The following is a 27,614-nucleotide window of genomic DNA, read 5'->3' as shown; positions in this document are numbered from 1 at the left end:
ATGGATTCACTCTATAATCCTGAAGGCAGGTCTTTCAGAGTGCCCAACCACCAGGACAGATTTAAGATTAAATCTCTTAATCTCACTGTTTCTCAGGTTTCTGATCCGAGAGGCAGAGATGATGACCTTATCTATCTGACAGTGTTGTCATATGGCTGTAAAACAGCAAAGTGGGCATGCTTTCCAGGAGATGCATCATCATGTGTTACCTTTTAGTGGACAGAAGACTTTGACAAGGAAACTGCTTGACGTTATGAACTGACAAGTGTGCTATGTAAAATATTTCTTTGTGTTTTAGTGCCGTTACACACGAGTAGAATGTATGTATATGGTTGTAAAACAGAAATGTAAGCATACTTTCCAATCAATAAGATATTTATTATTTGTAAAATGCTCAGAAAAGCTCCCCACATATAGTAAGTGCTACACAAGTGTTTGCTGCTATTTGCAGTGAGCCTGTGAGTCTTATCATTTGGAAAGGAATTTTGTTTGTAAAGTAACGCCTTATCAGTGAAAGAGAAAGCTGGTTTTATCAAGCAGGGGATATGCCCTGTTACAGCCGAACCTACTCACTTTGTTGCTTTAACTTGAACTTCAAGATATATCCCTATTTCATTTTTATTAGGTATTAGTAAATTTAAACCAGCTAATTATATGTTCCAGAGAGCACTGTGGTTTTGTGTCAGTTGACCTGACTCACAGCATAGGACTTAAGCATGTAACTAGATAGCCGAAGAAAATGAACAGAAAAGCAAAAGCTGGGAATACGGGTTCTCTTCAGCCAGCAGATGTTTGTTCCAGGCTTAGGTGCCAAGGATTTCATGATAAGGTGTGGTCCTCCCCTAGAGCTGTCCACACCTGGTGAGACTGCCACCTGGACTTGCACGCTGAAATGGGGGTACTTAGGATGCATTCCAGGGGATGGCAGCAGTTGTCCGGTGACCTTGACTGGGGTCTGCCTGCCTAGCTCTTCTCAATTGCAGCCGTTTTCCCAGCCTGGTTCTCCTGCCTTTTCTATGGATTTTGGAAGCTCCCCCCAGCCCTTGCCATCTTTCCAACAAATCCCTTCTTTGTTTATGAGAACCAGAGCCAGTTTCTGTTGTTTGCAACCAAGAGCTCAGATTTGTACCTATAATGATTCTACTTTTTGGAATCCATCCTAAGGAAATCATCAGGAATTCAGACATAGATTTAGGCACAGATAGGCTCATCATGGGGTTTATTATCATAAAAGATAGAGAAACCATCCAATGACCAGCAGTAGGGAGACTGTTATGTAAGTTATACAAACACGTGATGGACTATTTTAAAATCAGATTTCTTAAAAGCAACTTTCCTCCTTATTTTAGGAAAAGTTGTGGGTGAAGAAAAGGAAACAGTTATATATATAATATGCTTTCAACCATGTAAAATATGTGTCTTTCTATATTCCTAGGAACAGGATTGGAGGGAGAGGCACCACCATTCTGTGTAATAGAAATGAAAATGGGTATTTTCATTTATTTTCCTGTAGGTTGTGTAGCATGGCTGAAAGAGCTCTGGGGGCTGATAAATCTGGGTTCAATTTCTATTTTTGCCACTTAATACCTGTGTAATGGGGAAGTTACCCTCACCTGTCTGAGCTTACCACCTTCATTTGCAGAATGATGCCTATACGTGTTTCATGGGATTGCTGAGGACTGAAATATATGAGATAGTGTATCAAGTGCTTGATACAGCGTCTGGAACATAGTTGGTATCCAATAAATGATAGTTTACTGTTTTAATATGCTGATATTATCCAGCTTTGAAACACACTTAAAGTTGAGAATAACTAAACATGACAAAAGAGTAGAACGTCACCGTGTAGTTGTCTCATATCAGCCCCTTTGTTCCTGCTAACCTAGTCAGTCCTGAGCCACATCTTGTCTAGTCCCCATTAGGTGTTGGACCAGGAGCCTGGGCTTAAAGCAGCGGTTCTCAACCTGTGGATCACAACCCACAGGAATTGTATTAAAGGGCCGTGGCATTAGGAAGGTTGACAACCACCGGCTTAGGGTATTCTTGCCAATGATGCCAACATTTTGCTCTGTCTCCCGGGGCAAGTGACTTGCCTTCTTTGGGCCTCAGTTATAAGGGGGAACTTAGCCTGGATAATCTTAAATGCCTCCCTTCTCTGGTAACCTGTGACCTTTGAACATTTGTCACAATTTCCTCCCCAGAGATGGGGTGGCTTGCCTTGCCTGCCTTCTTCCCTTCATTCAGCCACAGCTCTCGCCTCACCTCATCTGAGGTCTTTGCCATATTAACCCCAAACTACCTTCCTATCTTGGAGTCTGGATCCCAGTGTTCTGCAGCCTGACAACAAGCACATTTCAGGCAAAAGGCAGCTATTATTTCCCACCACAAGTGCTTAATCTAGATATTGATTCTGAAAGATTAATGACTGTTATATACAGATTAAAAATTATCTATATAAAAACTCTGAAAACCATCCAATTTCTCTGTTCTTGTCCCCAGCTGCCCTTTTCCTGGAAGAAGAGAACAGTAAAAAGATGGGAAGCTCTTCAAGGGGTTTGAGGAGACAGGTGTGGCCCTGGGAGCTGGTGTCTGGGACGACTCCTGTTCCCAGAGAGGAGTTCCACGTAGACACAGACCCATCTGGGCACCTGCTCGCATGAAACCCACACCAGCAGGCGGGGTGTGCCGGTGCCTGAAGGGGAGACCACTCTGGGCTTCATCTGTCTGACCTGGGGCTCTTCTTCCTCTCTGCAGACATGGGGGATGTGAAGCTGGTCGCCTCATCACACGTTTCCAAAGCATCCCTCAGTATGGATTCCTCGAGAGTCGGCTCCATTCCCCTGACCGAGGCCCCTGCCTTCATTTTGCCCCCTCGGAACCTCTGCATCAAAGAAGGAGCCACTGCCAAGTTCGAAGGGAGGGTAAGAGATGTGCTGAGTGGGTGGGCCGTTGCTCCTTCTCAACTCTTTTCCTCAGCTGGCAGGATCTAGAGGTCCTGATTTTCTTTGGGACCCTCATGGAAAGTGAATATATGCCGCTTGTCTCTCTTTCGTTCATGGGGGGCTTTTGCCTGTGTTGGAAAACTCGGGGGATAGGGAAGAACACTCCAAGTTGACTGGCCTGTGATATTTTGCTGTTCACGTGAGTTATGTTCTGAGTTCGTGCTACCTAATTATAAAGAGGACACGGCCTGGTGGCAGGAGGAGTCAGCTTGGGTGTAAATAGGTGCCCTCAAATCTAGACAACTAAGAACCGTCTGTAACTGTTCTCTCACCTTTTCCCTGGAACATAGCTAAATGTTCTACTAGCATTTACTTGGTGCCCAGAGTAGGAGGTGGGAGAGAGGACCCCTTCAAGTTCTGTCACCTTACTTAACATAAATTTCACCATTTGAAGGTGAACAGAGTCTTTAAATGCATTCATGCATTGAGCACAGTATTCTTTTTTTTTTTTTTTTTATTGTTGGGAATTCATTGAGGGTACAATAAGCCAGGTTACACTGATTGCAATTGTTAGGTAAAGTCCCTCTTGCAATCATGTCTTGCCCCCATAAAGTGTGACACACACCAAGGAAGCACAGTATTCTTAAAATATAGCATTTTGTATGTGAGTTTCATTTTTCTTATATTGATGAGATAGTTGACTTTGTATACTGCACGTGGTGAGTATCGAACTGCCTTGCACCTTACCCCTGACTGGAAGTAACTCCACACAACACCTTGGAGGCGGCTGCTGCAGAGCGCATGCAGAGGGAAGACCATTCCAGAGAGATGTGCAGACAGCGTGCCTGCCTAACTTGTAGAAAGGGACGCAGAGGGAGAGGCTGTAACAGAAAGTACTCTGTAACTAGTGAGCTGCACGTGTGTGTTGGTAGTAAGCGGAGACCATGAAGAGACCTCTGCATCAGGGAAGGGCCGCCTCGAATGATCCCAGAATAGAGAAACTGATACCAAAGATGAAGTTGCACAGGGCATGTTCCTGACCTGGTCCTCTCAGAGGAGTCAGGTGGTGTTAGCCTGGAGTGATGTGGGCTTTGAGCAGGAATTGTTACTTATGACTCCGAACACTCCAAGTGCACAGCTCCCCGCAGGGCACAGTCAGTGGTGATTTGCCTCCAGGGCATGTGACTGACCTTCACTGTCCAGGCCACTTGACCTTGCCAGTAGCCGACCCCTCCCTCCAAGTCCCAGGACACATGCTGGTCTAGATGCTTATTCTGCACCAATCCAGTCCTGGCCTCAGTCTTAGGATGACTTTTAAAAAGTGAGTAACTTTGTATAATTACATCTTCAAGCTCCTTCTCAGGCCCAGGCTGGTCCCCATCACAGCAGGCGAGAATCCTTCCTTACTTGCCGCTGCCGCGGTGCCTCTGGCTGCTCTCTTTCCCTCTGCTCTGTCAAGTTGCCACGAGTGGAGGGTCCTGGGGCCTCCCAGCTTCTTCTGAAGGGGGCTCAGGTGCCCTCCCATTGCTGAGAAGCATAGTGGACACCACAGATGTGAGAAAGTTATAAAGGCTTGTTTCCTACCGTGTTCTGAGCTGGTATTTGGAAGTTGGATCAAACCTGTGCTTTCGGCTTTTATTGCTAAAAGGAGTGAAAACTTTTGCCTACTCTGCCCCCATTTCCTTTTTATGCCTATTTTTTATGCAATGGACTTAATGAACCCTTTCTTTCAATAAAAGTTCGTCTTTATAGCAAAAAATTTGAGTGACATTCAGATGGGACTGTTGGTGCCCCTTATGGTTCATGCCTTTTTCTGAGAAGCTATAAACTGTGAAATGTTCATCCCTAAGCCGCAGAGGTCCTCAAACTTTTTAAACAGGGGACCAGTTCACTGTCCCTCAGACCGCTGGAGGGCCGGACTATAGTTTAAAAAAAAACTATGAACAAATTCCTATGCACACTGCACATATCTTATTTTGAAGTAAAAAAACAAAACGGGAACAAATACAATCACACCGCCTCACGTGGCCCGTAGGCAGTAGTTTGAGGACCCCTGCCTATGAGTCTCAATCTCTCACATCCTTCAGAGCTTTTCCACCTGTGTCAGATATTTTGGTTAGCCCACATGTAAGCCATTACCAATCCCCTTTGCCCTTGACGTTTTCTATGCTGGGGGCACACATAGACACTTTCTTGGCAGCTAAGGGTAGCCTACTGACGCATCTGGGCTGAAATTAGCTAGGGAACTTCTGTGAAAATGCTTGCTTTTCTGATTAAAGGAAGAAAGTAAAGACTTACTTACCAGTGCTTTCATATTCCACCCTACCCTGCTTCCTGCCTTGAATACAGATGTAATGCCTGGTGGTCATGCAGCCACATTAGAACCATGAGGCAGCAAGCCAGCACACTGAGGATTGGTTGGAGGCCAGGAAGGATCATAAAGACTAGCAGCTAAGAGACAAAAACCCTAAGGCTGAAAGACTTTCCCAGATTGGCTGCAGTTACTCACACAGGAAAATTTATAAAAAGTATTCCTTTTTTTAAAAAAGTTTGTTTTATTCAGTTTTTACAAAAGATATTTCTAACCTATAAATGCCTAATGAGATGCATGTATAGATAGTGTCTCCATAGATGATGGGAATAAATAGGGAAGAAGACATATCACGGAGAGAACTAAAAACTCATTCAGACCCTTGCCAGGGATGGGGGTGCTTTATTCCGAGTTGAATGTGGCCCTGTAGTTAAATCATTCTGGAGGAATTCATTCCTCCATGGCTATGGCCATTTGACTTATACCAAAAGGGCCTAGGGTTTATGAGAGGAAGTACTTTAACCATATGGGTAAAGTGACGGGTTACTGTCATTAGGAAGCAACTACTGTTTTATTAGAGTCTAGTGATTTGGCCTAAACCACTCCTTTTTACTTTTAGTTGTCTTTTCTTTCTCCTTTCCTTTCTTTTTCTTTCTTTCTTTCTTTTTTTTTTGGCTCTGTCAGCCCAAAGTTTGGGCAGATTATATTTTCAGAAACTCTTAAAACTCTATCTTAGTACCACCTCAGACTCGGGCAGCCAGAGCCCCTGTCCTGAGTCCACAATCTCTCTGTTCCTTCATCCAGCTGTTCCTTCTTCACAGATCAGATGGAGAAGGAATGGCTGGAGGAAGGAACAGAGAGACTGTATCTGCGCAGGGGGTATGTCCATTGGAGCCAACCATCCCCTGTGTGCTAGGCACCCAGAACCCACAGATTTTGCACCAAATGGCTCTGAGCACACTCCCAAGGCCTGTGTGGGCCTCTTTTTGTGAGAAGACATTTTTAGGCCTGGGGGGCCTGGTCAGGGGGCAGCTATTTGCACGGGAGGACAGTAAAGTAGTAAAACTTCTGAGGCCGTGAAACTCAGCCGTGGGATTCCACCGTCCACTCACGTGCCTATGAGGACTTCTGCAGTGCTGCATGGAAGTAGGGTGGGAAGAGAAGTGCTTAGGACGGCGTCACTGCCTGAAGTTCATGCCTGGCCCCTGGGCTGCCTGGGGGCTCCCGTGTATAGATGACCAGGGCCCCGCTACTGCACAGCTGGCTGAAATGCCCCCAGCTGTTTTGCCACCCTTGCTGGTGGCCGAAGTGTTGATGGGCTTCTTTCCCCACCATGGAGTCAAGTGTGGAAAGAGCAATGGTGGAAAAAATACTGAAATTACTGGAGATTTCTTCCCCTCTACTCTGGAATTTATTCTTATCAGAAAAAAAGCAAACACGGTGATGGGCCTTGCCTGTGCTGTGAGTCAGATGAGCTAATCCCTTAGTGCCTGTTGAGGAGGACAGCTTCAGTGGGGTTTGGGGTCAGACTGCTGGTCGCAGTGTTGGCTGAAGTGGCTTCATGATGCCGCATCAAGGCATGTTTATGTCCTGGCTGTGGAGAGCGGAGGAAGGCACATGAGAAAACCCGACCCAAGAAAGCATGAATAATTCCTTGATTTCCACTTCAATCCGTAGTAGGATCTTCCCGATAATATCTTCCCAGCTTGCTTCCAACTCTGAGCAGTCAAATCCCTGAGACTGGTGCCTTGAGAAATTTGAAGGAATTGTCTGATTTGTTTTCTGTCCTCAGGAATCTTAATGAGATGGTTGTGGAGAAAAACAGGTACATATAAAACAGCAGGACATGACAGTGTATAATTAGATGCTTGAATTTATTCAGTAAATAGCGATACTCTGGGAATTTAGAGGAGGTCAAGGCGAGGCTTGGAGTGGCTTGAAAACAGGCTTCCTGCTTCCGACATGTGCCCTTCCAGTTTGTCCTTCCTTCCATGTCAGTGGTCTTCCTCCATGCAGTCTGACTGTGCCACCTGCCCCAGGCCCTGGAACCCTGGATGGCTCCTGCCGCGCCAAGGTCTTCAGGCTAGAAAGCCTCGGCATCAACTCCTCTCCTCCCTCCTTCCATCTCACACGTCCCATTTACAGTCCTGCTCATCCTGCTCTCCCCCACCACACATGGGTCCTCTGCTTTGGCATCCGTTTTGTGGAGAAAGGGTAAATGACAAAAACATTTCATCTTCCCGAGGACTCAGGTTAGGAAGGGGTCAGAGTATGATAGTGTGTATGTTAATGGCTTGCTGGGCCCAGGCACATAATCCTAGTCATTTTATCTTCCCTACAGGTGGTTTTAGGGGGAGGAAGCCAGGGGCTCAGAGTGATTACAGAACTTGCCTGGGTTATACCAGTAAATGCTGGAGACAGTTCTTTTGGACCTAACACTTGTGTTCCTCAATGCCTCAACGGCACATGTCCCATCTAGTACCTTGGGTGGAGGGCCTGCTTCTTCTCATCTTTGTACCCTAGGAGTAGCACAGTGTCAATGCCTGCCACATGCTGGGTGCTCCAGAAGTGTTTGGATCCCTGGAGGGGAACCAAGGTGGTGTAGTGTCTGAGACTCCAGGGGTCTTGCCAGTCAAGCCCTTAGGATCTGGCCTGAGCTTCCTGTAAGGCCCCGTCTCCACTGTGCCATCAGCGCTCCCTGCCGGCTTCTCAGCGCCCTTGCTCCTCCGACCCACCTCCCCGCTCCCTTCTCCTCAGGCTATGCCTGCTTAAAGAACTTCCTTCCTTCCTTTCTCCTCCCCAGCCTCAAGATCTGATTGAAATCCTGCTTCCTTTAGGCTGCTTTCCTTATATTTCTTTTTAAAGCATTTTATTAGAGTACAGAAGAGCCATGGTTATAGGATGTGAAATATTTATAGTAATTACATAAAATCATTCGTGACTAATAGCCACAGGAAAGAGTTGACTACTTTGACCTTTACAGACGTATTATTCACTAATCATCTCTGTGCCTATAACTTTGTTATAGAAAGACAAATGATTTCAATTCTTAACTATTTTCATTTATTATTTATTTATTTTTGAGACAGAGTCTCCCTCTGTCGCCCTGGGTAGAGTGCGTTGGCATCATAGCTCACAGCCACCTCAAACTCTTGGGCTAGAGTTATCCTCTTACCTCAGCTTCCTGAGTAGCTGGGACTACAGGTGCCCACCGCAAGGTCCAGCTAGTTTTTCTGTTTTTAGTAGAGAAGGAGTCTCTCTCTAGCTCAGGCTGGTCTTGAACTCCTGAGTTCAAGTGACCAGCCTCAGCTTCCCAGGGTGCTAGGATTATAGGTGTGAGCAACCATGCCCGCCCTCAATATTTTAAAACAAAAATTCAAACAAAATTAAAAAGTTCTTTGCCTTGACCTTTATGTCCACTCTCCAGAGATAGTAACTAACAGTTGGTACCCTTCCAGGAAAGACCTGTGCATGACGCTAAATATGCTTTTACATATACAAGTGGGCCTATGAGTGCATACTGATCTGCAGTCTGCTGCTTGTACTTAATATCTTTGGTATTTTTTCTTCCATTAGCACAGAGATCCAGCTCTTAGATCTAATCCTGAACTTTCTAACCCTCAGTTGCTCCCTACCCTGAACTCCTATAATATTTATATATGATACTCATTTTTATTCTTTATCAAATTACAATTTTATACTAACTGTAAATGACCTAATCTTTAGTGCTTCTTGAGAAGTCTGACCCCGATGAGGTCTCGGGTCAGACTGCTGGTCTCAGTGCTGTTACTGGTCATGATCTTTTTTATTTTTTTTTTTTTGAGACAGAGTCTCATATGTTGCCCTTGGTAGAGTGCTGTGTCACAGCTCACAGCAACCTCAAACTCTTGGGCTTAAGTGATTCTCTTACCTTAGCCTCCCAAGTAGCTAGTACTCCAGGCGCCACAACAATGCACGGCTATTTTTTGTTACAGTTGTCATTGTTGTTTAGCTGGCCAGGGCCAGTTTCAAACCCGCCAGCCTCGGTGTTTGTGGCTGGTGTCATAACCACTGTGCTACAGGTGCCGAACCCTAGTCATGATCTTTTGCTTCTTCAATGAGATAGTAGTTCAAGGTCTGGAGTTCTATTGATCAATAGGATTTCCACTATTGGCTATTTAAATTTAAATTAAGATTAATTAAATGAAATTGAAAATTCAATTCCTCAGCCACGCTAAACCACATTTTAAGGGCTCGGTAGCCCCAGAGTGGCTAATAGCTATCTTGTTGGACAGCACAGATTAGCGAACATTTCCATCATCACAGAAGACCTTTTGCACAGAGCTAATAAAGAGCATTCTTATACTTAATTCAGTTCCTATCCTGTATGCTTGTGACCCACAGCTAGAAGATACATTAATAATAGCTGTTCCTGAATATTTATGCAAAAATATTCAACAAGATCCTAACAAACAGAATCCAGCAACACCTCAAACCAATTATACACCATGACCAAGTGGGTTTTATCCCAGGGTCTCAAGGCTGGTTCAATATATGTAAATCTATAAATATAATTCAGCACATAAACAAATTAAAAAACAGAGACTGTATGATTCTCTCAATTGATGCAGAAAAAGCTTTTGATAATATCCAGCATCCTTCATGATCAGAACACTTAAGAAAATTGGTATAGAAGGGATGTTTCTTAAACTGATAGAGGCTATCTACAGCAAACCCACAGCCAATATCGTATTGAATGGAGTTAAACTGAAATCATTTCCACTCAGATCAGGAACCAGACAAGTTTGCCCATTGTCTCCACTGCTCTTTAACATTGTAATGGAAGTTTTAGCCATCGCAATTAGGGAAGAAAAGGCGATCAAGGGTATCCTATAGGGTCAGAAGAGATCAAACTTTCTCTCTTCGCAGATGATATGATTGTATATCTGGATAACACCAGGGATTCTGTTACAAAACTCTTAGAAGTGATCAAGGAATACAACAGTGTCTCAGTTTACAAAATCAACACTCATAAATCAGTAGCCTTTATATATACCAACAATATTCAAGCTGAAAAAACAGTCAAGGACTCTATTCCGTTCACAGTAGTGCCAAGGAAGATGAAATATTTGGGAGTTTATCTAACAAAGGACATGAAAGATCTCTATAAAGAGAACTATGTTTTAGGGGCAAGACACAATTGTAAGAGGGACTTTACCTAACAAATGCAATCAGTGTAACCTGGTTTCTTGTACCTTCAAGGAATCCCCAACAATAAAAAAAAAAAAAGAGAGAGAGAGAGAGAACTATGAAACTCTAAGAAAAGAAATAGCTGAAGATGTTCACAAACATACCATGCTCATGGCTGGGAAGAATCAACATTGTTAAAATGTCTATACTACCCAAAGCAATATACAATTTTAATGCAATCCCTATTAAAGCTCCACTGTCATACTTTAAAGATCTTGAAAAAATAATACTTCATTTTATATGGAATCAGAAAAAACCTTGAATAGCCAAGACATTACTCAGAAATAAAAGCAAAGCAGGAGGAATCACACTACCAGACCTCAGACTATATTATAAATCGATAGTGATCAAAACAGCATGGTACTAGCACAAAAGCAGAGAGGTAGATGTATGGAACAAAATAGAGAACCAAGAGATGAACCCAGCTACTTACTGTTATTTGATCTTTGACAAGCCAATTAAAAACATTCAGTGGGGAAAAGATTCCCTATTTAATAAATGGTGCTGGTTGAACTGGCTGGTGACCTGTAGAAGACTGAAACTCGACCCATACCTTTCATCATTAACTAAGATAGACTCTCACTGGATAAAGATTTAAACTTAAGACATGAAACTCTAAAAATACTAGAAGAGAGTGCAGGGAAAACTCTTGAAGAAATCAGCCTGGGCAAATATTTTATGAGGAGGAACCCCCCACCACCCTGGGCAATTGAAGCAGCATCAAAAATACACTATTAGGACCTGATCAAACTAAAAAGCTTCTGCACAACCAAGAACACAGTAAGTAAAGCAAGCAGACAGCCCTCAGAATGGGAGAAGATATTTGCAGGTTATGTTTCCGACAAAGGTTTAATAATCAGAATCCACGAGAATTCAAATGTATTAGCAAGAAAAGAACAAGTGATCCCATCTCAGGCTGGGTAAGGGACTTGAAAATAAACTTCTCTGAAGAAGACAGGTGCATGGCCTACAGACATATGAAAAAAATGCTCATCATCCTTAATCATCAGAGAAATGCAAATCAAAACTGCTTTGAGATATCATCTAACTCCAGTAAGATTAGCCCACATCACAAAATCCCAAAACCAGAGATGTTGGCGTGGATGTGGAGAAAAGGGAACACTTCTACACTGCTGGTGGGAATGCAAACTAATACGTTCCTTTTGGAAAGATGTTTGGAGATCACTTAGAGATCTAAAAATAGACCTGCCATTCGATCCTACAATTCCTCTACTAGGTATATATCCAGAAGATCAAAAATCACATTATAACAAAAATATTTGTACCAGAATGTTTATTGCAGCCCAATTCATAATTGCTAAGTCATGGAAGAAGCCCAAGTGCCCATCGATCCATGAATGGATTAATAAATTGTGGCATATGTACACCATGGAATATTATGCAGCCTTAAAGAAAGGTGGAGACTTTACCTCTTTCAGTTTACATGGATGGAGCTGGAACATATTCTTCTTAGTAAAGTGTCTCAAGAGTGAAAGAAAAAGTATTCAATGTACTCAGCCCTACTATGAAACTAATTTATAGCTTTCATATGAAAGCTATAACCCAACTATAGCTTAAGAATAGGGGGAAAGGGAAAAAGGAGGGGGGAAGGGGGGAGACTGGGTGGAGGGAGGGTAATTGGTGGGACCACACCTACAGTGCATCTTACAAGGGTACATGTGAAATTTACTAAATGTAGAATATAAATGTCTTAACACAATAACTAAGAAAATGCCAGGAAGGCTATGTTAACCAGTGTGATGAAAATATTACAAATTGCATATAAAACCAGTGCATGGTACCCCATGATTGCATTAATGTACACAGCTATGATTTAATAAAAAAATTTAAAAAAGAAGAAAAATAATAATAATAGCTGTTCCATTCACAATAGAAATATAGCATCAGATTCTTGAGAATTTATTGGGTATAAGAGTCATTCAAAGGAAAAAGTAATCTGTTAATGAGAGGATCTTTGTCCTCCATCTGCATGGAAGAATGCTAACCTCAGTACCCCAGCAAGCTTGAATGTGCTCCCAGAGTCTCCACAACTATCCATATCATGTGGCTGGTGGCAGGCTGCCCGGGTATCCCAGATTTCCTGAAGCATTCGGAGTGAAAGCTGCTGAAAGGGAAATGGCAGTACAAGTATTACTGAGACTTTACAACGTCAGCAGTTGGCGGTCACTTTGGGTTCAAAATGATGGACTAGATTTATTAACTTCCCTTCCTTCCAAACATGCCATTGACATGAACCTAAAGAGGTTCAAAGAGGATGAATTCAGAGCTGTGCTAAAAACAGAAGGGGAACATTAGTGGACAAGAGATTTTCTTGGGACTGCATTGAAGGATGTGTCAGCTCTGCCTGCAGAACAGAAAAGGACTGAGGCTTCAGCCAAAGCGAAAGCCATATATTTGAGATTAAAGGATTTGGAGATTAGGAGTTGGACATAGAGCAGAAGTCAGGGTGAGTAAAGGAAGGATTATTTACTAAACATGTACATGGAGAAAATTGAAGCTCTTAGTGCAGATATTAATATTTAAGAAAAAAATCTTTTTACTTTGCCATGGGGAGGTAATGTGTTGGATGAGCCATCTCTGTACTTGCGCCATGGCCAAACCGTCTAAGTGAAACCTGCCAGCAGACGTGTCCCGGATGGTACTTTCAGGTCACTCTGAAGGACAGGAGTCTGCCCTAGGGTGGAAAGCCTAGGCCAAGGACCTATATTTGGAAGCTAGGTTTTCAGTTATTGGTGGTGAACAGTTTATTCATGACTACCAGATATCTGAAGAAAACATCTATGCAATTTTATATCGCTGTCAAGAAAAATGTTGTTATTTATTTTTGAGATGGAGTCTTGTTCTGTCACCTAGGATGGAGATTAGTGGCACCATCACTGCTCCCTATAACCTCAAACTCCTGGGCTCAAGCAATCCTCCTGCCTTAGCCTCCTGAGTGGCTGGGTCTGTAGGCCACCATGCCCGGCTAATTTTTTAAAACAGTTGATAGGAATTACTTCTGTAGGTTTTGTAGAAATGGGGGTCTCAATGTATTTATTGCCCAGGCTCGTCTTGAACTCCAGGCTACAAGTGATCTTCTCACCTCAGCTTCCCAAAGTTCTGGGATTACAGGCGTGAACCACTGCACCCAGCCTATTTTGTGTTTTAAATCCACCCATAGACAAAGCTCAGAAGTGTTCATTAGTGTTATGTAACAGAAGGTAAATTCTGTAAGTTTTGTCAAGACAAAAGTAGAGGAATGGTAAATGGCAAGGTAGAGACAAGAAAAGAGAGAAAAACGTAGTGACACTAACATCCTCATCTTGCCCAGTGGGACGAGAAGACACCGCCTAAATGGGTCAAATAACAGAGGTTTAAGTGTTACATATGACTTAACCCCGTAATGACAGAAGTTAAAAATGGACAACTCATGGGCCATATTTAGCACAGGATCTTTTGTGTTTGGTCAGTGGTGCTCGTAAAAGTTTTAAGCAAAGACTTACAAATGGAAAACTTACACATATAGTTCATGTATAAATGGCTTTTCTTAAGAAATAAGATCTGGGGCAGCACCTGTGGCTCAAGGAGTAGGGCGCTGGTCCCATATGCCGGAGGTGGTGGGTTCAAACCCAGCCCCGGCCAAAAACCACACACACACACACAAAAAAAAAGAAATAAGATCTGGTAACGTTTTCCCATGGCCACACTTGTTCAGTGGGGGCTACCTGCTGCATTGAAGCACTTTTTCTAGGTTACTACAGCCCCCATCATTTCCAGTGATCTCCAAACACTAACAATGAGGCCTGTTGCCAGTGGAGACTTTGTTTTTCCGCTAGCCATGTCTTTATTCATAATGGGAAGGCGGAAGATGGACAGGAAGAGCCTCGTGCCAGTTCTTATCCCAGCCCACTCCCTCCCTCTACTTGTATTTCCTGCTCAGTCTCTGTAAGTATTTGAGTTTGTGATCTTGCCATAAATGTCTAGTAGATCTGAAAATCCAAACAGGACTGGCAAGAAGGAAGTAGCGTAAATCAGAGAAAATTTTCACCATTTGTGGTGTGACTGCACTAAGTCAAGGAGTAGATACTAGTAGATACTAGAATTATGGGGTGAATGGTAAGAAGAATAGGAAAATGATTTCAAGGGTAATATCTGGGAAATGATACTATTTCAGGGAGGGGAAAGAGTCAAAAGCAAAGAAACCTTTTGTCATTTTATACCCTCAATTTCACTTTTTACTTGACACATGGTCTTAGCGCTTGAATTTTAAAAAAAAACAGTAGATAGAAAATTACTTCTGTAATTTTTATTTATTTGTTGTTATTATTATTATTATTATTATTATTTGTGACCATGTCTTGCTCTGTTGCCTCAGCTAGGGTGCAGAGGTATCATTATAGCTCACTGCTGCCTTAAACTTCTGGGCTCAAGTGATCCTCCTACTGTGCAGCTTCTGAGGAGCTGAAACTGCAGGTTCACACCATCACGCCTAGCTAATTTTTCTGTTAATTTTTTACAGATGGGGTCTTGCTATGTTGCTCAGGCTGATCTCAAACTCTTATCCTCAAGTGATCCTCCCACCTTAGCCTCCCAAAATGCTATGATTATAGGCATGAGCTGCCACACTTCACTTGCTTCTGTAATCTTTAAAAAGCACAATAAAAATGCCTGTAAAAGGACTTGATACAGCTATCTGAGTTCAGTGTCCATATTCTATTAGACACATGGTCAAAGATGAATACACAGTCTGCATTGAAAGAAGTATAGACAGAGTCTGGGTATGGAAAAGTACGTAACTGTGTCAAACACCAGTATACAACACTGCTGGCCGTTACACAAATGGCGATGCAAATGCAATACTGTCTAAAGTATTTAGATACTGGGAAAACTAGCAAAACGTAAGATACCAGGAGTCCTGTGTTGGAGCTGTGAGGAAACAGGTGTGATTTTCCTTTGCTGGGAGCACTGATTATTGGTTCAGCCTCTTTGGGGCTCAGACTGCAGAATGTTTGAGGCAATAAAACCATTGATATGCTTTGCCAGGAATTCTGCTTTAGACACTATAATTTAACTCTTAAAGGAAAAGAAAAAGAATTCGTGGTACAAAGATATTCCAAACATTATTTATAGTAACAAAAAAGGAACTAGTTTGTGCTCAAAGGGAGATCATTAAACCATCACGTCAATATGGCAGATGTTACATCATCACATACTTGTCATGTTTGGTCGCTACATCCATAAATGGAAATGTGGAAAGTGGAAAGAAAAAGGCACCGTGTGCAGTCTGGTCACAATCACATAAAAGCCATCAGTGTGCTTACTACCTACAATTATAAGAGGATCGGGAACCATGTAAATACAATTATTCTTTGTTGTAAGCTCTTTAAGTGTCTGTGTCTTTAACATTTCTCAGTGATTGTTTACCTACCAGGGAAAGAAGTCTGGTGCTGTCTACTTGTGTCTGTCTCCTGCTAATAAGGCCTTTAGGCTCCTATTGTTTTAACATGTTTCCAATTATCTTGACTGTCTGCCTTGAAATGGAAAAAAAGTTGAGTGGCAAAATGACACATGAAAAAATGCTCATCATCTTTAATCATCAGAGAAATGCAAATCAAAACTACTTTGAGATATCATCTAACTCCAGTGAGATTAGCCTGTATCACAAAATCCCAAGACCAGAGATGTTGGCGTGGATGTGGCGAAAATGGAACTCTTTTGCACTGCTGGTGGGAGTGCAAATTAATACATTCCTTTTGGAAAGAGATATGGAGAACACTTAGAGATCTAAAAATAGACCTGCCATTCAATCCTGTAATTCCTCTACTGGGCATATACCCAGAAGACCAAAAATCAAATCATAACAAAGATATTTGTACCAGAATGTTTATTGCAGTCCTATTCATAATTAATAAGTCATGGAAAAAGCCCAAGTGCCCATCAATCCACGAATGGATTAATAAATTGTGGTATATGTACACCATGGAATACTATGCAGCCTTAAAGAAAGATGGAGACTTTACCTCTTTCATGTTTACATGGATGGAGCTGGAACATATTCTTCTTAGTAAAGTATCTCAAGAATGGAAGAAAAAGTACCCAATGTACTCACCCCTACTATGAAACTAATTTAGGACCTTCACATGAAAGCTATAACCCAGTTACAACCTAAGAATAGGGGGAAGGGAGAAAGGGTGGGGAGGGAGGGGGGGTGTAGATAGAGGGAGGAGGATTGATAGGATTACACCTGTGGTGCATCTTACAAGGGTGTATGTGAAACTTAGTAAATGTGGAATGTAAATGTCTTAGCAAAATAACCAAGAAAATGCCAGGAAGGCTATATTTACTAGTGTGATGAAAATGTGTCAAACGGTCTATGAACCAAGTGTATGGTGCCCCATGATCATATTATTGTATGCAACTATGATTTAATAAAAAAAAAAAAAAAGAGATAAAGAGAGACCAGATTAGGGTTTTCTTGCTCTGTGTACTCACAGTGGCCAGAGGGACAGGAGATCTACAGAGACATGGGAAATAGCAGTGAGGTCTGATTTATTTTTTCACATAGATACATAACAATTTCTGCAGTTTCCAAGATGTTCAGGTTTCTTATAACATACAACTTCCTTCCCACTTTAAATAAAGTTAATAATTAAGACACTACTTTCATAAAAAATAAGCAACATAAGTTGAGTTTCCTCTCTTCTCCAGAGTCTGAAAATACAAAGAAAAATAGTCTGGGTGCGATACCTCATGCCTATAATCTTAGCACTCTGGCAGGCCAAGGCAGGTGGATGGCATGAGGCCAGGAGTTCAAAACCCTCCTAAGCAAGAGACTCTAACTCTACAAAAGAAAAAGTCAAGTTAGCCTTAATAGTGGGTGCTTGTGGTCCCCACTATTCAGAAGGCTGAGGCAGGATTGCTTGAGCCCAGGAGTTTGAAGTTGCTGTGAGGTATGATGATGATACCACTACACTCTAGCCTGGTGGCCTGGGCAACAGAGACCCTATCTCAAAAAACAAAACAAAACAAAAAAAACATAATTGCCCTTTTCAGTGATCTCATAACTTCATAACTAATGAATTATCAATTTTGGTAATAGAAAATTTAACTTTTTCTACTTAGTAAGTCTTCACCCCATTGTATTTTTTTTCCACTGCCACATTGTGAAAGGCAGTGTAATTGCACACTACAATTTAGATTTTAATTGTATGATTAACATAGTGTGTTGTGGAAAGAGCCCTGGACTGGGTTCTAGTTCCTACATAGTTGCCTTAAAACTTTCTATAAACCACCAACCCTCTCTGCATCTCAGATTCCTTATAAAACCATGATGTAGATGATCCATAAGGCCCTTGAGATCTGAAGTTCTATAAGTTATATACACATGTGGTACTATGTGTTCTCTACTCTTTTTGCCTATTTTTTTTTTTTGAGACAGTCTCACTCTGTCGCCCTGGGTGGAGTGCTGTGGTGCCATGATAGCTCACAGAAACCTCAAACTCTTGGGCTCAAGTCATCCTCTTGCCTCAGTCTCCCCAGTAGCTGGGACTACAGGCACCTGCCACGACACCCAGGTAGTATTTTCTATTTAGTAGAGATGGGGTCTTGCTGTTGCTCTGGCTGGTCTCAAACTCCTGAGCTCAAGCAATCCACCCGCCATGGCTAGTATTTGGGTCGTGAGCCACCGTGCCCGGTAACATGTCTAATTTTTCTTAAGCACACCTCAGTGTCAGCTCCTAGTAGGTGCCCAGTAACAAGAGTATATTTTTCAGTCTGTAAATTTTCTAAATATTAATCTCTCGCCACATTAAAGTAATGTTCTGCTTTTATCTGAGATAGATTTTAAGTGTTTGAATATGATTCTTTCAGCTAATCTTTATAGAGTGCTTTACCATGTGCTGGACACTGTGTTCACTGTTCAGGGTTTGAGCTAGTGTCTGTGGAGGTCTGGGCTGTTATTTGTGATGACTGTCTTTTTCAGGATCTACTAATGGCTCCCATCTTCAACACTTTATTATTTTATTCAGTGCCTGTTTGTATTAGAGTTGGTGTTGGGGTCTTCTTTGGGGTTTCTTCTGATCACATCTTATTCTTAATAATTTGCCATGTATTTGAGTAGCATTTTGTGGTGCATGAAGCCCTTCTAGACATGTCAGGGGATAGAGCGTGCTGAATAGCCCATCTCCAATTTCTCAGCACTTAGGGAAAGATATTCAGAATCAAATGGAGTGAGATGTGTGCGTAGAGGGCCAGTGACTCTCAGGGCACAGCACTCTCCAGGAGAGCTTGAATGAAGAATGAGGCCAGTGCCTAATCAGCTTTGCTATTGACTGCTTAAGGGTGCTGAAGACCTCTGGCCTAGTGTTCCTGCCACTCCTCCTTCAGCTCCTTCCAGCCTTCATTACTGCTCATTACTGTGCGGGTCTTCCCTGCAAGAGGCTCTCAGCACTTCTCCAGCTAGAATCCTCCCATGGGTTTGAGTGCAGACTCCTTACCTGGGATTCACCTCTCTTCCCACTGTTCTGCTACCCAGGCCATGCCAGGCTTCATGATCCCTGAACAGGTCCTGGGCTTTGCGTTTGGTCTTCTATCATTCTTTCTGACTGGAGTCTGGACCCCAAATCTATCGGAGTGCTATCCTGGCTCTTCCAAATGTCACCTCTTCTAGGCAGCCCATTCTGCTTTTCCTTGCCAGGTGTGGCCTCCTCACCTGTGAATCACCCTGGGCCTTTCTTGCACTGTGTACCTTTGGCTTTATGTTCTGGCTGTGTAGTCAGTAGAATGAGAGCCCCTTGAGGATGATTCTTACTCATCTTTGTTTTCTGAACAGCATCTAGGATGGTGCCTGGACTGTGGTAAATATTAGCAAGACTTGGTTAGGTTACAGCTAAGCAGGGATGAATTTAAGTATATTGGGGCACTGTACTCAGCCTGTGATCCTTTGTAAACTTATTTGCTCTGCAGTTTGTTGGCTCTCACAGGGAGCCAGCTCCTCCGTGTGATCTGGAAGGAGGGCTGTTCTGGTGGGCACGTGCCCGGCTCCTCCGTGTGATCTGGAAGGAGGGCTGTTCTGGTGGGCACGTGCCTGGCCTTTGTCTGTAACTGGTCCTGACCTCTGGGCTTTCTTCTCCTCGTGTGACATGAAGAGGGCAAACCAGATGATTCTGATGCCCCTTCCTGCTCTAACATTCCGTGATTTCATTAAAATAAAACTTCATTCGGGGTGTGGTGGTTTTATTAGTGTCTTACTAATAAAAGACCCTGAAGAAGGCTGACTTGATGGGCAGCATGCAGGGTGATTTAGTTCAGTGGACACTAGCTGTATGCAGACTATTTGGTGCCCCTGGAACAAACAGATGATAGAACCAAGACTCTGTCCCTACATTCCGAGAATTCACATCCTCCAGTGGCCAGGGCTCTAAGTTCATACCTCCTACACCCATTACACGCACAGCAGCTGTGAGTGCTGGGATGCTGTGGGGGGAGGTGTACCCTGATGCTCATACCACACCTGGTGGCTCCTGGTAGATCCTGTCCCCTGCCCCTACTCCAGAACTCTCTGAAATGAAAAGGGTAGGGGATGGGGATGGTGAAGGCACCTGTGTCCTGACAACTGGCTAAGTAGTGGTGAGGGTGAGTCCTCTAAGAGATGCAAATCCCTTGTGCCCACCCAGAAAACCCCAGCAGGACCTCAGGCAGGACAAGGTGGTGGGGGCAGGCTGGGGTCTGTTGAGAACTGGAGTTTAGATGGCAGGCACCAAGCCCCACGCCTGGGAGGAAGGCTGTCTGTGAAGTGTGAACGACTTGGTTCAACCCAGCCCCCAAATGCTGGGAAGCCTGACAGGGGATTGAAAAATGAGCCTGGAAGAGTTGGAGCCAGAGAGGCAAGGAAAATCAAATCAAATCGGGATCCTGATTTAAAAGGCATTAGGCTGAGAGGAGCCAGGCACCTGAACATACTTTCCACAGCCTGTCATTCTGAGCTTGCATCACCCATGAGCAGTGAGGGGAAGTCAAGAGCACGGGGCCCAAGTCCTGGGCTGAAGCCCCTAGCCCTGGCCAAGCCGCTCAGGCACAACCACATGGAGTGCCACACTCTGCTGGGCTGGAGTATGGAGGCCAGAGAGGAGGGGTAGACTGTTTCTGGAACAGTGCTGTGCCTGTCAATCCCCCGCACGTGCGGTGAGCCCTGGTACTTGATTAATGAATTATCTGGGACAGAGCTCTTTTGTAATAAAGTCAAATCAATCCCTGCCCACCCCTCCCTCTTCATTTTTTGCAGGTAGGACATGGCAATTTGGGGTTTGGAGCAAAATTATGGACACCTTAGTGCCTGAGTCAGTGGGGGCACTGTGTAGGAGTGCTCCCCAAAATGGGGTCAGGCAGAACCCACTGAGTGCTTGTGGGCTCCCACCCAGACCGACAGAGGTGAGGCCAAGAAGTCTGCATTTGAACACACTGTCTAGAAACAGCTCTTTTATAAGCCACCAAAGTGACAGCTACTGGTGTCAGGGATTGAAGCAAAGGTCATGACTTCAGGTTCCAGCTGCCCATGGGAACATGTGGGAAGTGGCTGGACTTCTGCATCTTGCCTGGTCTTACTTCTGAGATTGGCATGTCTGACAGTTTTAGGTTCTGGGCAGGGCTATCTGTTGATGGGCTGCTCAAGCACATGGTTGACTCGGAACAGTGGTGCTCATCCCATTTTTTTTTATACTGTCACCACCCCAAGGACCCCTCTCCCACAGACATACCATGTAACTGTTTATATACTGTCGTGTATGATATATGTGCTTTAAATGTAAAAAGAGTATGATTTTTTGCTCCAATTACTGTCCCCTTAGGGGTAATATCATCCCCCTTGGAGAGTGCATCATACTAATGAAATTTTACATTGCTTGGAATCTTCTGCTGGAGTGGAGGTGAAGGATCACAAAGAAGCAAAGGGAAACTCTGTGTAGGAAATCACAAACCTGGGGGGAGAAGAGCATACAGGAGTGAGTACCTCTGGTCTTAGGTAGTTGTTAGCAGTGGTACAAACGTGCCCATAAGCTTCCTAGAAATGATTTTGTCCTCAAAAAATAAACCCATTTGCTCAGGAGATGAAACCACAGGGCATAACTGGTAGGAACTCTAGAGACTGGGCATGTGGATCTGCATTACCTGTGCATAAAAACGGGAAGCCGTCTGGAGTTTGAAGGTGGTAAGATGCTATTTGGTAGCATTGTGGAAGACGCTGGTTCTGTTCTTCTCTGCTCCGTCTCCTCTCTGCCTGAGCTCAGATCACCACTGTGGTCTGTCTGCCCTGGTTCCTACCCTGGCAGGCCCCTTCTGAATGGTTGTCAGCTCATTTCCTGGTGGACCTCAGGTCTCTGTTCTGCCCTGGCTCATGTGCCCTGAACCTCCAGGTGAGGAGCGTGGCCTCATCAGAGTGGCTTCAGGGCTGGAAGCGGGGATGAGGGGCAGGACTAGAGCTGTGGCAGAGTGTGGGTAAATACCACTGGAAGGCCCGCTTCACCTTGACCTCTTCTTCAGGGAAAAGTGGCCAGCCCCATGCTTGCAAACATGTGCTTGCCAGAGCTCAAATGATCATAAAGTATCAGGGCAGGACACCAGCAACCTCTGTGCAGTGGGGCGATGGCAAGGGCAGAGAAAGCACAGACTTTGGGGTTGAATTTCTTCTGCTTACATTCTCTAAGCCCCACAGTTTAGATGGGGATAATAATTCCTCTTTCACAGTGTGCTGGAGGATTGATGCCATAGCAGATGTGCGCCAGCACATAGCAGTCACCTAATAAAATGACAAGCGTGATACCACTGTAGTAACATAATCAGGATCACTGTCCTGCCCAAGCACCACTCTAAAAATGTGACCATTTTTAAAGTAAAAATTATAATGTGCTATTTTGGAGAACTCAGAAAGACAGAAGTAGGTAGAAGGAGAAAATTACCTAGGATTCTGCTTGTGGAATGGTCACTGTTACCATTTAGTTTGATACTTCCGTCTGTAGTTCTTTTTAAGCTGGGAGTTCCTTTATTTTCCATGTAAAGGTAACTGTAGTGTTCATATGGGCAGGTGGCTTGCTGGAGGATCTTGGGCTGTGGACCATACTTGATTTCTAATTCAGTCCCATCCAAGGTCACTGGCTGTGACCTTGAGTCATTTGCCTGGTTACTATCTAAGTCATTTTCCTGTCTATAAATTGGGAATAATATTACCTATAACATGACACTATTTAAATGAAACATTTTTGCTACGTATGTAAGTGCTTAGTAACCTTTAGTCGTAACTAAAATCACTATACTGTTTTGAATCCTGCTTTTTTCATCCAGTGTAACAGTCGTGTTTCAAATCACTCTGTCAACGTAATTTTAATGGTTAATATTCCATTAAATTTGATATGCTACCATTTGCTGAATCATTCCTCTCTTGGCAGGTATTTAGGTGGTTTCCAGTATTTCCTTTTATAAATTAAATTTGTATGAATATCTTTGTACATGAAGCTTTTAATACCATATTTAATATTATTTCCTTGAGATTGATTAGTTAGCAGTAGAGAGATTAATGGGACAAAGGATTTGAGTATTTTTCAGGTTAAGCACTTTCCAAAAGGCTGGTCTTGCACTGCCATCAGTTAGGGATGAAACTAAGCACCAGTTTTCATGGCCCATCTGCTCCTTGATCTGTGAGGTTCAAACTCACCTCGTCAGTTTGGAACACTTCCCTCCAGCAACTGCTTCCTGCCTCAGCTCATAGTCTGGCCCTCTCCAAGCTGTAAGCCCTCACTAGACCTCAGTCTGCAGGTGCCCTGTGACTTGTCTGGCTGCCACACATGGATAAGCAAGGCCCGTAGGTCCCGGGAAGCTGGGAGAAGGGAAGGCAGGAAGCCCAAGAGTCCAGTGAGAGCCTGAGACCCACAGTGGGGTCTACTTTGGTAGCAGGCAAGGCAGGGAGCAAGCAAGCAGGCTCGGAGGTCAGGCCCCTTCACCCTGGTGGTCAGCAAGCTCAAGCTCCAGTGGTCAGACTACCACAGAGCTACCACAGTGACTGACGGTGAAAACCAAAGACTGGTCAGTGGGAGAGCAAAGATGCCAGTGCTCACAGAGAGCTGTGAGCTCAGGAGAATCGTCTTCCAAGAGGGTCACTGACCTTGACTGACTGGTGTGGGATGAACAGACCTCATAGTTTGAAGCTCAGAGACTCCTCTGGCCCCAAAGGGACAAGTCTTGCACTACTTGGCAGTTTTTGTTCCTCTTTTTCTCTTTCCTTCTCTGCATATCATGGTTCTGACCGTCATATTCATCAGTATCAATTAGTCCATTGGAACCACGTCCTTATTCAGAGCGTATTTGTCAATTTGCCTCCATTGGGCCACAGACTTAGAAGCCCTCAGGGTGGATACCGTCTTCCCAGGTAGAGAGGGAGCTTCCAAAGCAGATGCAACGCCTACCATACTGACTCTAAAATAGGCGTGTGGCAGATACTGGGCTAGGTCCTCAGGTACATGAAAGACTGAGACTGAGTTCTTGCTCACTAAGCACGGATGCAGCTGCTTGGGGTGCTAAATGTATGTGCAGGCGTATGTTTCACTGGACTTGTATTTGGTTTATAAGATTTATAGCGCTGACTGTCTTCTCGTTTCTCCTGTTAGAGTAGGTCCTGGTAAGTGGAGCCTAGTCCTTAAACAGCTTTACATCCTCTCTCCTGTGACCTTCTGGATCCTCCAATTTGGCCTTTTGACTGAATCCAGATTTTACAGAACTCATCCTTTGAATAGAGGTATTTGTTCTGTGAAGTTTGGATTGGGTCCCAGGGCCACATTTGGGGATCTGGAGGGCCGTAAGTGGCCTTGAGGCCACAGGTTCCCCACCTGTAATGAATGAACAAGCCCTAGTGATGAATAAGACCCTGTGCTCTATGGCCAGTGCATAAAATACTATAAAATGCACACACACAAAATCACGGGAAAGAAGCATTCAGAAGACCTCACGGAGAAGATGGGTTCCATCCTAGAAGTCATTTCTAGAAGTCATTTATTCAGTTACAAAATTAAGACGTGGTGTTAACAGTGCTTTCATAGAGTACTCCTAGGGTAGTGCTGGTAAAATACCTTGCCAAAAAGACTAGGAGGTCTTGGCGTACCTTCTTGATACGTGGAACTTTCTGGTCCATGACCCCCCTATTTGACTCCTTTGGAGGGAGGTGGGCTGGAGAGGAACAAGTCTGAATGTGGGGATCTTGCACAAATCACTCGTATTCTTTGAACTTTATTTTTTTATCTATAAACTTAGCCTAATGATGCTGACCTTACAGGGCTATGGGGAGGATTACATGAAATGATGTGCATAATGCAGCTTTTGCTTCCTGAGGCCGAGCACCAGCCCCTCTACCCTCGGGTAGCAGGAGGAGTAATTAATTGTCTTGGAGGCCTGTGATGCAGTCTCCCCTGACCCTGCAAACTATTGTAATCTCTGCCTCACCTGCTGATATGATGCTTGGGAGGAGAGCTGAAAAATGACGGGAAAAAGGTTTCATGTGCAGCTGATGAGTTAAGAGACTATTACTTAATTGTGGGTTTGATGGAAAACATTATGTGAGGTCGGTTCAGATCTTTCCAGAGTTCTGCCAGCAACCTCAGAAGTGGAGCCTTATTGAAAACATCTGGGGGGAATGTTGGCTCCCAGCCTCTCTCTGCTTTTCCATGCCCCAGAGCTGTCTTACTCGGAAGACTGAAGTCAGCCCCAGGACTCTGCCAAGGGTGCTGGCAGCCTTGGCTGGGGACGGGCAGTGGCTCTCCTCAGCTTCGGAATCCTCAAAGGTTGAAACCAGTTAACCTGAGGGAGGATTTGGCCGGGCCTACCAGTCAGTATTTCTTTGACGTTAACCACTGACTTGAGTCCTTGCAGGATGAGTTAACTCATGTGAGGTTCTCGTGGAAGGGGTGTGGGCTTCCTACTGATGCATGATGCATGGGCTGTGCTGTCATTTGAAGTCCCCTCTGCTGTCCTGCTGGGCACCAGCTAGAGAATGAGGACACCATTCAAAGCACAGCCCTCCCATGTGCCCATTCGGAAGCTTCACGTCCCCTGCCACGGCAGCTTGTCTGTCAGAGACTGTGGCTGTGCTGCAGCTGAAGGCCATTTGGTCTTCTTCCAACTAGTCACCAACCATGCCTATTTCAGCTGTGTTTTCTTAAAGACAAGTATGGTGTTATACTTAAAGACAAGTATCTTTCTTCCTGAAGGGATATTTGGTCACTGCTAGTCTCTTTTTTCATTTACTTTCTAAAAACCTGCTTTTAGTAAGTTTTCATAATTTGAATTTCAGTAAGTAAAGTTTTAAAACTTTGTTTTTTACTGTTCATGAAAGCAAAATATGTTTATTATTTAAAAAATTTTGAAATACAGAAAGTGTAGAAAATGATCCCATCCCCCAGAAATGCCAGCTATTTACACACTGGTAGATTTCCTTTTAATTTCTTTTTATCTGTATAACAGTAAGAAAGTATCTGGTTATTAAAAGTCATATTATGGATATTAAGTAACTATAGTTTTTAAGCTGCTTTTTAACTTAGCCCTTAAAACATAATATTTAATGCACATTTTCTCATATTCTTTAAAATTCTTTAAGATAATTTTTAATAGTTGTGTTTTGTCTTATTTATGTACTATGATTATTTTAAATAGACTTTGTTTTTGACATTTAGATTTCTAATAATTGATTTTTAAATAAGTTAAACTTATATCCCTCATGATGCATATCTTTGATAATTCCTGAGAGATATTAGAAATATAATTATTGAATCTTTTTAAGTCTATATTATGATTTCCAAATTGCTAAGAGAGCTTTGTAAGGTTAGCATTACTGTGCTAATTTTATAGGTTTAAAAAAAAATGATGTTCAGGCCTGGCGTGGTGGCTCATGCCTGCAATCCCAACACTCTGGGGAGGCTGAGGCAGGAGGATTCCTGCAGGTCAGGAATTTGAGACCAGCCTGAGCAAAAGCAAGACCCCATCTCTACTAAAAATAAAAAAATTAGCCAGGCATGGTAGTGGGCACCTATAGTCCCAGCTACTCAGGAGGCTGAGGCAGGAGGATCACTTGAACCCAGCAGTGTGAGGTTGCTTTGAGCTACGATGACACCACAGCACTCTACGCAGGGCAATAGAGTGAAAGCCTGTCTCAAAAAAAAAAAAATGAAGCTCAAATCATTACCCACAATACGGTAATGTTTAAGAATTTGATTTTAACATGTGCTCATAAGCACTAGTTATCTCTTTACCTATTAAATTAATACATTTTTAAATGAAAGGTATCATATTTTATTTTATATTTGCTTAATTACTTTTAAATCAAACTTTTTTGTGTTTGGCTACCTCATTAACTTTTCTCTCTCTCTCTTTTTTTATACCTTAAGAACTTTCACCTTTGGCTGGCATAATAGTTCACACTATAATCTGAGTACTTTGGGAGTCCAAAGCGAGAGGATCGCTTGAGGCCAGAGTTCAAGACCAGCCTGGCTACTTAGTGAGCCATCCCCCTATTGCCCCCTGTCTGTAGAAAAAATACAAATAAATTTTAAAAATTAGCTGGGCGTGGTAGTGTACGCCTATAGTTCCAGCTACTTGAGAGACTGAGATAGGAGGATATTTGAGCCAAGAGTTTAATACTGCAGTGAGCTATGATCATGCCACTGCACTCCAGATCGGGGTAGAGAGTGAGACCTGTCTTTTAAAAAATAAAATATAAAGACTTTGATCTTTGTGTTCTGTACATACACTTTTGTAGCATAGTTACTGCTATTGGTATCATGCTTGGAATCTCTCAAATTATATCCAGAGTTCTTCTAGTTATTTTTACTTATAACATTTTAATTAAAATGGATTTTTTTTTTCTTTTTTGCAGTTTTTGTCCCGGGCTGGGTTTGAACCCACCACCTCTGGAATATGGGGCCGGTGCCCTACTCCTTTGAGCCACAGGCACCGCCCTAAAATGGATGGTTTCTGCAAAGAAGCCATCCTAAATAGGACTTTTTTTTTCAAATTATCCATACTTACTAAATAATCTATTCTTTTCCTATTAGTTTGAGGCCACCTTTATTTAGTATTGTGTACTAAAGTCCTTATGATAG

At 43.3% G+C, this 27,614-nt stretch overlaps 1 protein-coding gene across 3 annotated transcripts in view; it reads left to right on the top strand.

Moving 5' to 3' along the window:
* The window catches only part of MYLK (myosin light chain kinase), a 212,626-nt gene that overhangs the window by 4,096 nt on the left and 180,916 nt on the right, over positions 1 to 27,614 (top strand). For all 3 annotated transcript variants that reach the window (XM_053565244.1, XM_053565243.1, XM_053565242.1), the window contains one exon: positions 2,755 to 2,921. In XM_053565244.1, the coding sequence (XP_053421219.1) occupies positions 2,757 to 2,921 (165 nt within the window). In that variant the 5' untranslated portion in view covers positions 2,755 to 2,756. The remainder of the gene's footprint in view (positions 1 to 2,754; positions 2,922 to 27,614) is intronic.

Source organism: Nycticebus coucang, chromosome 16, assembly GCF_027406575.1.
Source record: "Nycticebus coucang isolate mNycCou1 chromosome 16, mNycCou1.pri, whole genome shotgun sequence".
Classification (NCBI taxonomy): Eukaryota; Metazoa; Chordata; class Mammalia; order Primates; family Lorisidae; genus Nycticebus; species Nycticebus coucang.
The sequence above is the reverse complement of the archived record's forward strand: the minus strand, read 5'-3'. Positions and strand labels throughout refer to the sequence as shown.